Source organism: Oreochromis aureus, linkage group 11 (genome assembly GCF_013358895.1).
Source record: "Oreochromis aureus strain Israel breed Guangdong linkage group 11, ZZ_aureus, whole genome shotgun sequence".
In the NCBI taxonomy this organism is placed as follows: domain Eukaryota; kingdom Metazoa; phylum Chordata; class Actinopteri; order Cichliformes; family Cichlidae; genus Oreochromis; species Oreochromis aureus.
In genome coordinates, this window is record NC_052952.1 from 28925841 (window position 1) to 28937697 (window position 11857).

At 41.9% G+C, this 11857-nt stretch overlaps 1 protein-coding gene across 1 annotated transcript; it reads right to left on the reverse strand.

The window, feature by feature from the left end:
- Nucleotides 1–43: 43 nt before the first annotated feature.
- tp53inp1 (tumor protein p53 inducible nuclear protein 1) lies at nt 44–11857 on the reverse strand. Its single transcript, XM_031745915.2, has 4 exons — nt 11631–11857; nt 8714–9104; nt 4619–5153; nt 44–4279 (listed from the first exon to the last, which is right to left on the reverse strand). Exons 2-4 carry the CDS (start codon nt 8844–8846, stop codon nt 4057–4059), a joined length of 891 nt encoding a protein of 296 aa, XP_031601775.1. The 5' UTR covers nt 8847–9104; nt 11631–11857; the 3' UTR covers nt 44–4056.

Genomic DNA, 11857 nt, shown 5'->3' on the forward strand with positions numbered 1-11857 from the left:
ATAAGCAAAACTGAGGCTAAAGAAATAGACAAAGACAAGACAATTGTGTATGAAAACATTTATTATAGGCTAATAAGAGATCACATGTATTAACTATTACAGTCTGAAAACAGATGACCCCACTTTTAATTAGCTTTTTTTTTTGTTTCTGATATCAGAACAGAGTGAATTAATCTGTCAAACATCCAAAATACAAAGGAAACCAGTTATGTTGATAAATAAAAAGGTAACCCTAAAACTCCTACACCTTTTTTCTTTTTGGCAAAGTGCAGTATTATTCCAGTAAACTACACAAAAAAAGCAAAAAATGACAAAACAAAACAAACAAAAACCCAAAAAGTCTAACACTTAGTGGAAAAATGCCATAAAATATTCTTCACACTTACAAATAAAACAATAGGAGAAAAAAGAGGTTTTGCTACATCATTCTGTCTGGTTTGTCGAGTCATTATAAAAGCTGTACAAGGGCTGGGCGGATGGTGGTGGCGAGAGCATATGAGCTTCCTCCGAATGATGCATAGTTGGTTTCTGATGTTTGTCTGTGTGTTTTAATTTATTATTACGTCCACTTAAAAAGTTAAAAAAAAAAAAAGAAAAAGAAAAACGAGTTCAAGTTCTTCATTGATGCATTGTCATCATAACATTTCAACCTGGAAGGCACGTGATCCACAAATTTCAAGGCATTGAACAAAAAGCATTACAAATCCCTGTTAGATTAATGATGGAGAGATGAGCCGAGAACAGATGCTTAAGAAAAAAACCAAGAGAACAAAAAAACCCAAATAAATCGTTTAAGGCTCCTGACAGCAGGAGGAACCTCCGATCCCTTCTGTCTTTAAGTTTCTCTTTTTCAAAAAAAAATAACATCGTTCATGATAGCAAAACTCAACTGCAGAGAGAGAGAGAGACATTCGAGAAAGGACAAGAAAAAAAAAAGCTTGAAAACACCAGAGATCCACTCCACTACCGTTTACGATTATTTACAGTAAATAACAAAAATGCCTTACAGGGCTTTGTTAACAACGCTACCTTCCCAGAAACTTGACTAGAGACATCCAGTCAAGTTTACAAGGCGATTAAAAGACCACACTGCAACAGTTTCCATTAAAAGTGACTGAATCTTTTCTCCTCCATAACATGTGTTCATACCACACTGCATATCTGTATCTTCAGAACAGGATCAGTTTCCAAAACATCATCGTTAGGCAAATTTACAGTTTAGTAATTTTCTGTTGATGTGTGTAAGGAAATTACATTTTTTTTAAAAGTTGGTAAATAAGCAAAATGTGAAGTTACATGTAGAGTCCTTCACCTGTTCTGAAATTATTTAAGAACACAAAAATGGTTGCCGATTTCTGCCAGACAAACTTTCTGCCAGAGTCAGATTTTCTGTTTAACATCAGACAAACATACATGTTTAAACCTGTTTACCCTATATATATTTAAATAGTCTTTTTTGGCAGAAATGGTCTTCCATAGGTTTTAGTCACTCTATAAGGTTGGTTATTTCTCAACTTTTGCAGTGTGGCGACTCGGCCCGGGCTCCGCTTATCCCTACAGCAGACACATTAAAACATTAAACAGTCTACCCTTTTAGAGCACCGTAACCAAGAGCTGTTATCAAACACTCAAACAATTTTTAAAAAGGACATCAGTATAATAAAACTACGGAGAGATTAAAGATCGCTGCTACTTTTTTTGGTTTAAATATTTAACGAAATGTAACTACGTTAACATGGAAAAGAGAACAGTTAAAATAGCATAAGGTACATTTCTAAAACCATGTTGGGTACAGCTGAGCAAAATATATAAACATAGCTGAAAAAAACCAACAGTTTCTCTCCATCCTGATGGATTTCCAACAGTCAACTGACAGTGTCAGAGTTCATTTCACAGTCCCGGGACCAAAAGACGTTTCTGTGACACTAAACAAGAAGTTGATTATTTCTCACAAAGGTTTTAACAGGGGGAAAGCACGCAGGGACATAGCTGGAAAAAGTCCGAGTACACACAAAGAATCATCAGCCGTCAAGTAAATCTGCATTTTCCTAAAGAGTAAAGGTGATTGGTTGTGACCCTGAGAAGTGGACTGCAGATTCATTTAAGAACAAAAACAAAACAGAAAAAAGAAAGAAAATAATAATTATCCAATTTTTTTTCCCACCATCATGACACTAACAAAACTCTACAACCATGCAACAGATTGCACACTATCATAACCAAACACACCTAAGCAAGAAACCATAGACGCATATATACCAACTTCATACTGATATGTAATTTGTTTTTTCTTTTCAAAAAATATTTTTGGAAGTTTTTTTTTGTTTTGTTTTACATACTTTAACATTTCTATTTATCTCAAAGCTACCGTTAAAACAAGGCGTTTAGTGATATTTAACCCAGTATTTTTTCCATTTTTTTCCATTTTTTCTCCTTTAAACAAATATCGTGAAAAGTACTGAATTATAAAGTCAGAGGCAGGTTCAGCTGGAGCTGCAGGACGAGCAACATGGAAGTTTTTCATCTCTGGTGGTGCTGCAGAGCTCAAAAAGCAGGAACTTAAAGGAAAAATACCCTTAAAGGCTTTAATACAGCTGTATTTTGCTTTACTGGCTTCAAATGTGGTGTTTTCGTAGCTTTTTAATAGTCAGTCAAACACACACAGCATAAGGTTGGGAGAACTGAAGGAGTTCCTTCTGCAACCAAAGTGACTCACAGAGAGAACCGCAGCACAGAAACTAGAAATCTACGTCTGAAAGTACGAGAGCAGAAAATGGACTAACAGGCAAAGCAGCTACAGTACATAGTTAGGTTTCAGTCAGACATGATTCTAATTGTGCTGAAACTCTCTGTTTTCAGTTAACACACCCTCCAGTTTCACAGGAGAACCTTTGAATGCACGTGTTTAAGTCTGGCTGAAGCGCTTAGTATTAAAACATAACAGCAAGAACCGTGTTTTTTATGAAAAGAAGAGAATTTGTATTGCACTTATAAAGAGGCTCAAAATGTTGCACTTTTCTTCTGTAATAAAGATGTTATAAAGCTTTAAACTTTCACCATCAAAAAGGTGTGATTATATTAAAGTCAGCTGTAATAAAGCAGAGCTTCTGTTCCTACAATTGTTATGGACATACCCTGTTCTCCTCTAAAATGCAGGAAGTCACTCAAGACACAAACAGAGCATTTAGTACAGATCACTGATTATAAGCACGTGAGATTACATAAAGGGAATTTTTCCTTTAAACCCACCTAAACTTCATCCTCTAGTGTGAACAGCCCTTCACTGGCAACATATTGGGAACACTGCATTCCAATACTCCTGCATTGATTAAATGAAAACGTTGTCCAGCTGCACTGTCTATGTTCAAGTCATTTAGGATCTGAAATGTCTCCTACTGCCCTCATTCAGCCCAAAAAGTTGCCTCGATGACTAGCAGTCCCACTGTGAGACCCTGAAGTGACACCACCAGACCATCCTGCCGCACAGTGAACCTGCCACTTAGTAAAGTGACCTACAGCATTGATTCTACACATTAAGGTGACCATAAAAAAGAAGAAGAAGAAAGAAAAGAAAGAGAAGTCATCATGACCTCTGTTTCTCTCTGTGATTGGACATACAATGATCTGAAGAAATAGAAGAAGAAATGGTCTTGTGAAAAGGGAGGGGAGGGGGGTTAACATTATGACCTTTACATATCCCTTCTTCTCAGTATCAATACATAGGAGGATGGAGGATGGATGAAGAGGAGTAGGAAGCGGGGAGTGAAGTGAGGGAGGGAGAAAAAGTCTTCACTGGCCACATTACAGATATAAAAAGTCAACAGCCACCTTCCCAATTTCACCACCCATTCAGCTTTCAGGAGAAATTAGGTGTGAGGTGTGTAAGTGGTGCCTGATGACGTAGTTAACTTGCTGCTGGTGTTTGTTTATTGAGAAGAAGAAAGAAAACAGAGATGAATGCTTGTGGGTGGCCAGTGTTACATTCCCGTACTCCTTAAAGTATTGAGGTTGATGATGATGATGACGATGATGATGATGAATAGTGATAAGGATGTCTCAGAAGTTGAGATGCCTTTGGCTGGGCTGGTGCAGGTGCATGGTGTTGGCCTTTGGGGGGCGGAGCAGGTTGAGGCGTCGCAGGGCCTTGCGGGACATGGGCTGGGTGCGTTGGGTGGGGTTTCCCGGCCTTTGTTGCACAAGGCCGGCCTGAGCAGAGAGCGCCGCGGCGTAGCAGGAGGAGTGAAGACTGGAGCGCCGCTGTGAAACTGCCACCTCTGGCCTGCAGGAGGCAGAAGTATTCAGAAGAAGGCAGATTTTTTAGTACAACGCACAAAGTAATTTAACAGCTGCTTCAGAACATGCATTGGTTTAGAATTATGTCCGATTATCAGGAGCTTTTTTGAAGTATCTGCTACAGTGTGTGCTCTTTCAGTTAGTGGATTATTTTTATTAAAATGTCTCAAAAAGCCTGTGACTGGATAAGCTAACACTAAAAATGGCTGACAACAGGGACACTTCTATTGCGAAGGTGGTGCCTTTGAAGTGTTGTCCATTTGGCTTGAAATCTATTTTCCAATGATGATGAAATTTCTATCCATGGACAGAGCCCAGATTTTACCTGTGACGAGAGCCATCTGGCGTTCTTCTGGCCTTCTCCTTTCCACTTGAGGCTGTCAGGCTCGCAGTCATCTCATCGGACGAAAAGTTCAATTCCGGCTCATGTGAGCTTGCTGGCAGGGGGTCAAGGTTCAGTCGTGGGATGCTGTGGTGGGTGTAGACGGACATGCTGGGGTGTTCGATTAGCAGGTTCTCCAGAGGGCTGGGCTCCAGGACAATGGGAAAGGTGCTACGCCCGGTGAAGCAGGGTGGGGGGGTAAGAAACCAGCTCTCCTGCAGAGAACGGGTGTCCACACGCAGAAACCCACTCTCCTCATCTTCCTCATCTTCATCTGGACCGCCGTCCGGGTCGGTGTCAGCTGTCGAGTTGAGGGAGGTGCAGGAGGCGTAACGGACGGGTGGGATGCCCATGGGCGAGGGGATCATCACCAGCTCATCATCTTCTTCATCCTCCTCTGCCTCCACCTCCTCGTCTTCATCTTGGATGACGGTGGATCCTGAGTGGCCATCGTTACACTGGCTGGAGCCGGCTTCAGCTAACGGGTGAGATGAAGGTGTCATTAATGGAATGAATTATATTTTCATTTATCAGTCTGATGATAAAAAAAAATCTGAAAAAAAAAAAAAAACTCATGAGAGACGCATCAGATTTTATTTCTTATGAAAAAAGTAACACCTGGATCTAAAAAAGTACCAAGTACTAGTCATTCACCACATGCCCTTACAGGCAACTTTTACAGCAGAAACAGTCATGTGAACAGCCTGTTACAAAAACAGGCTTTTAAAGCTTAAACCTATTCATTATTAAGGCTGCTTTGACTAAAAGGTGTGTGAGGACACAAGCTGCTATGGAAGCTAGGTGTCTGCTACTCTGAGTCACCAAACTGCGCCTCATGACAGTGTTTGTGCCTTTTTGAGCATCTTTAAGCCATCATCTGTCAAACAATAAGGCCTGTTTTGTATTGACCCTTCAGGAGGTGGTGGTGGTGAATGTCATAAAATTGTAGAAGCTTGTTTCCACAACTAAAAACAGAAAAAGCAATAAAAGCATAAATACATTTTTAAAAATAACCTTGGGTCATTATCTCAAAATTTGGACTTTGACTAACTTGAAGTTAATTTCTCATTTTTTAGTTATTTTCACAGAAGTTTGGGGTAATAAATCAAAATTTTAAGATACCAAAATCAGTGTTGAAATAATAAGCCGAAACTTTGGTTTATGTTGTTTTTCAGTGGTGGAAAGAGTTTTCATATAAACTTAAAATACATTGGTTATACACAAACCAGTGAAAAGAGATTCAAAAATAGGCGTCCCTCTCTCTACAGCGTTTCTTCGTAAACATGTTCTGCGCCCTGCTTTTCCAAAATGTTTCTCTATGAGATCTCAGACCATTTGGTTTACAGACATCATAAATCTAAGTCTCCTTTATGCAACAGGTCATTTACTGTTCCAGCTGTTGTTTTGATTTTAAAGTGAAATGCCTGTGTAATGTCTTCAGTGTACCAGCAGGCGGCACTGTGGCTTGGCTACGCAGCAGAAGGGAACCTGCCAGATGTAAACAATAATTTTCTGGAAGCTGATCAGCCAAACAGCTGCAAGCAGGCTGACAGCCTGACAGCTCAACATTGCATGCCCAACGAACCACAGCTTGCACGCATGTTTCTGTTTGAATTTGCAAAAATGTCTGTCTGCTGTTAACCCCAGGGAGAGCAACCTAAGCTCTCTCTACAAGAAGCAGCATACGCCACCACTGCTCGTTCTTTTTCACATAAATCATCGTGTGCAGCAAGCACGCATACATCCTGCGCTGCTAACTATCTTATGCAAAACTGGAGGCTTGCCAAAAGCTGCGGGTCGGGCTCTTGTTTTGATCCAGCCACAGCTTCTAATGATTCACAGAGAAACAGGAAGTTGTGAGGTGGAAGGCCAACATGATCTCAAGCTAGCAGACTGGATGTTAAAAATAACTTTGTGTCGACAAAGCAGACATCTCTGCTTGACTTCAGTTTTGTTTAAGGATGGGGCCTTACTTTTGTAAATAACGTGATTATTAGAATGTTTTAGTGGTCATCAAACACACAGGATGAAGATAAAGGTTTTTTGACCTCCACCCTTTCATCGGCCAACTCCTCTGACCTCAGTGCTCTCACTGTTTACTGTTAAACTGCAACTTATTTTCCATGCATGTGAGGGAGTGTTTGGAGCTCAATTTCTACACGTGACATTAATACCGCCCAGTGGCTCTGACTCCCTGGAGTTCACAGAGGAGTCCTTGTTTACCCACAACAGGCCAGAGAGGTTGCAGGGTGCTGACTCAGTTCGCAGCAGCTGATCTTCTCACTTTATCCTCTCAGCAGCGGGACAGCCCCCACTGTCCGAGCCCCATCAGCTGCTGATCTCTTCCTGCAGAGGCTGCAGGCGTTTGCAAACACAGCAACTCAAGGTATGCAGTGTCAACTAGACAACAGGTCTCCAGCTCTAGAATGGGGTGCAGGTAGTGTTTTGTACACTTGGGCTCACTGTACATCAGGTTAATGAGGTCAGTCCAGATTATGAAAGGACGAGCTGAACCTCCACATAACCCTGTCTCCTCCATGAACCACAAAGGCTCAGAGCATCAGCAGAGCAAACAGACAGCATCACCTTTAACCAGACTTCTTCAGCTCCTGGCCTCATTCAACCACATTTGCAACGTTCAAGCCATACTTTGTTATAACATTATTACTTCTTACTCATTTCTGACACTATGTGTGGCACATTCATGAGCCTGTGTTCACACTTGATAATATGCATGAGTGATGACAGGCCATCAAAACCTTATTTTTAAAATATTGCTCTTGACATGCTTACTTATGTGATAAAACCCAAATGCCATTCTTTCACCACACAGATCTGAGAGCACAAATGTTTGTAATAGAATAAATAATAAGTCCTCTTTAAATCAGCTCAAGCCTGAGCTGATGAGAAACCTGACAGAAAATGTCAACAAAACATTGAGTCACAAATACACTGAGCTTCTAACAGCCTTGTACAAAACATAGCATGGTGTAGCTTTGTGATGGAGAAACAGATATGATGTATCCAGGTGTTTTTATAGTGAAGGGATGTTCAAGGCAACTTTCTGCCCATCCACGTTTACCTCTTGGAAGCACTGGGAGCTATTTTTACCTCATCTGGTTCTCCAGGCACTTTTGTTTGACCTGTTTGCAGGTTGACTTGCCCATAAACTGCCTGACATCCAACCTCTTCACCCCCTCCAGCTCGAAGTGAGTCAGACAGCCTCTCTTTCTCACCTGCCCTCGTGCCAGAAATATTCACACGGTTATGGAATTTTGGGGGGGGGGTCAATTCAAGTTAAGACCCACTGTGGGTTAACAGTGCACCAAACCAAAGCTGTGCCAAGAATCATCCAGAGCCATTTGGGAGTCACTGCAGCGTGTCATGTTTCTGCATACAGTGTGTGGGTGGGTGACTTGTTGAACTCCTCTGTGTCGTGTCGTGTCTGTTTTGACTGGAATCTTTTTATGGTCTCAGACTGCACTGGAAACTTGGCATGGTTTTTACCTGCCATTACAAAACTCTAAAGTTATACACTGTCTTTCTAGCTGGTTGCTCCATGTTGGATTAGCTCAGTAGCCTTTCCTGAACTCACCGTCTTCATCAGGGGGTGGACTTTGCTCTAATCTTCCTTAAACTGATTGACTTTTTTACTTTTGGCATATATGCATGGCATTTAACACTTGCTATGCATATATCTGAAGTGTGTGTGTTTCTAATTTGTTTACCTATTTAAACCAAAGTTTTCACATATGCCATATCATGAAATGCTGGATAAAACATTTCTGCTTGAGCCCTTTGTTCCTCCGTGTCCTCCTGCTAGAGTCAGCTTTCATTTCATAGTTTAGTTTACACTGTTTTGAGAACAAAAATGCATTGTCTGACAGCTGAACAAGTTAAGCAAGTCTCAAAGTTGTTCTAAAAACACTGCTGCATGTCAAAAAGTTTATTTACCTTCTACTTTATGGTACTACTGCAAGGTGTTGGCTGATTACAGATTCTGAACCATTAACTGGTTCTTGTGAGAATCAGACTTACTCAGGTAGTTGACCAGGATCCAGTCTTCATCCTCCTCCTCTGTCTCCTCCACTTTGCCGTCCCCAGGTCTGCCGCCTCGACTCACCTCCTCCACATCGTCCCCAAAGAGAGCACTGGCGAACCTCTGGAACATCCTGAGATGTCCTGCAGGGGCGTGAGGATGAGGGAGGGGTTGAGGGAGGCGCGTGGCTCTGGGCGACGGCGGGGAGGCGTTGCGGTCGCTTTGGTCATCAGCTGCGGGGTTCACAGCAGGGGGAAGGCTCCGTAAAGGTGCTAAAGTGCATCAATAAGTTGTGGTCATAGATCATCTGAGGGCCAGCAGGTGCAGGCTGGACATCGCTCAACGTCAGGATCGCTTCAGTGAGTGCAAAAGTCTTCAAAAAAAAAAGCCCTGAGAGGCAGAGAAACATGAGGATTCTGTTATAAACATTTACAGGTGCTGGTTTTACACACAAGGCCTCACATCCTCATCCCTCATTAAAGATGTAAGGACAGAGCCTCAAAACACACCAGGGCTTCCCAGAGAAATGGTTTAAACACACACACACACACACACACACACACACACACACACACACACACACACACACACACACACAAGAACGACTTTAATGACAAGCCTGTTAGTATTCGCCTCTAGCTGCACAAATTTCCGGGATGGATTAATTTCCTGTCAGACTTGATGGTCATGAGCAGCAGCTGCGGTTTCTTCAGTTATTGATCTGAAGGAAACGAGCGGAGAAAAAAGATGTCCTGTCTGTGTTTAATTCACGTGCAAATAAAGGATCTGCTGTGCTCAGAGGACGTACAGGCACAGCTGGCTGGCAGCCTGTTTGTTGGCCTAACTACAGCCTTTCACATGAGGAAAGTAGAAAGAAATGAAAAGTCACAAGTGTCACTGTCACCCTACAGCTGCTGTGTAAATGGAACCCACTGGCACGATATTAGCAGATTGAAGCCAAGTGTACTGACCCCCCACCCCTCTATTTTGGCCTTCACTCGACAAATTCAGGTTCCTGTAATCTGTCCAAATGAGCTCTTTTAACTGTCCAACTGACAAAGTGCAGACCAGGGTTAAGAGCCCCACGGGAATAAGGTAGTGGTGGGAGTGGTTTAAACCATAAGGAGACACATAATAGCCCTATATATATTACTTATGGCTAAACAAACAAACAAACAAACAAACGATGGTGCTAGATGCAAATGTATCATCTATAAGACTTCCATTACATGTAATATATGTGTAAACTGAAGAAAGTGTGGCAAATATGATAAGCAATTTCATCATACTTCATGTATAGGTGTGTTATGCAACACATGAACACTGCATTAACAGCTGCAGTAGCTCAACTGTTGTAATAACAGCCTTATATTACATCATTCACAACCTAATCATTTGTTATGAGTAACGAGCTCTCTCGGTGGATAAGTGACATTTTAATTTTATATATCTGTTGCCACTTTTTTCTGCTTACGCAAAATGACTCACGATAAGTTATGGTTTATCCACGAACACTTAAACATCTAGTTACAATAACTGTAATCACCGGTAGGAGGCGGAAACAAAGCACGGCACTCGATAAAAACACTTAAATTCTCATCAGCAGCAACAGGCCCAAATATCCCATTCCCCCCCCCCCCTACCCATGAAGGCGCATTAGATTCGAACGCATTGCCTCTGGCTGTGTTGCGTTTAAGCGCTCTTCTTTTCAAGAACAATCTAACCCCGCCTCTGTAAACATCGAACAGCTGTGAGGGACAGAAAACAGAAAACGCTTCTGACTGACTCACTGTCTCACACCGACAACAGCAGGCTGATAATCTGCAGCACCTGTTTCTCATTCCCCCTGCTCACCCTCCTGCCCCCCTACGGTAGGTCGTTTCAGGATAGGCCTAAATAATTTACACGACTTTATTCCTGTTATTATAATAATAACCATACACAAAGAAAAGCTCTCCCGGGCTTGGTTAAAGCCTGGTTAATGCCTGATTAATGCTGTTAAACGGGTCACTGAACGTCAGCGCAATTGATGCATCTATTACATCAGATCGCGCTTTGTTTGGGTGTTGAGTGCGAAACGGGCTGTTGCATGGCGTATAAATCAGATGTCTATACAGTATGCAGTCTGCGGGATTAAGAATAACCCCATAAAGTGGGATTCAGTGGAGGATAAGATACAGATTACCCACGTATTAGCTGACAAACAAGAGTTAATACACAGCTAAATTCAAAGGGTGCACGCTTTTACCTTCACCTTAGATGATTTCGGTAGAAAATAGTTAAAAATTGTTTGGAGATGCCATCTTATTTCGCAAGCCCCCCCAAAGATTCCTATTGACTTTACAGCACAAAAGCAGCAAATAGTCATTACGAAAGGAATACTTGACACCTTTGCCTGATAAAAAACCAATTACCAAGTTAAGTTTGTTCTCAATGGACTGATCGAAGCGCTAATGTGATTTGGCCTCCAGACTGTGGGGGGATAAAAGCTGAAGTGATTCGGTAATAATGTGGAGCTACAGCAGCCTAAGAGTGTTGGACGGTTTCGATGGTTATACAAGGAAAGAAGGAGGAGGAGGCTGTAATTCTACCCGCACAGTGCTGGACCAGGACCGCATATTCACTTTAACTTTTATCTCCGTGTGATATGATATCAAATATTTTCCCAAAATAAACTTACTCCAGTCGAGCAAAGGCAGAAAGCTGTGCAGAGCCACAGCAGCCAAAGCCACCGGCAGAGAAAGCCGAATAAAACGCACAGTTAATGCTTAATAATGCAGCCTAGCTTCTTAATTGCTGTATATCTACCAAAACACCAAGTGCCTCTGCTGTTATGTGCAAGCAATTTATATATAACACCGAAATCAGAGGCTTTGGGGCCGGATATATTCACCGAGATGAAAACAAAGAGCTCACCTGCGGCAGAAGGAGGAGGAGGTGTAAACGAGTCCAAACCGTGATTAAAATCCTTAAAAATGAGGTAGATGCGTTACTTTTCGAAAAATAGAAAAACTTGAGGTTTCTTCGCGGAAGAAATAAAATATAAAAACGTTACTTTAAGGACTGCACATCGGGAGTCACAGTGCGGCGTTTCTTTTCAGTCCGTTTCCTCCTCAAGCCCCCGACTGCGCCTTCTTTTGTTG

Excerpts from the sequence above, each read along its gene's own strand:
- tp53inp1 (XM_031745915.2), bottom strand. The coding sequence starts at position 8,846 with ATGTTCCAGAGGTTCGCCAGTGCTCTCTTTGGGGACGATGTGGAGGAG. Across the intron at positions 5,154-8,713 it reads GATCCTGGTCAACTACCTGA|CTGAAGCCGGCTCCAGCCAG; the intron begins GTAAGTCTGATT and ends CTCACCCGTTAG. Across the intron at positions 4,280-4,618 it reads CCAGATGGCTCTCGTCACAG|GCCAGAGGTGGCAGTTTCAC; the intron begins GTAAAATCTGGG and ends TGCCTCCTGCAG.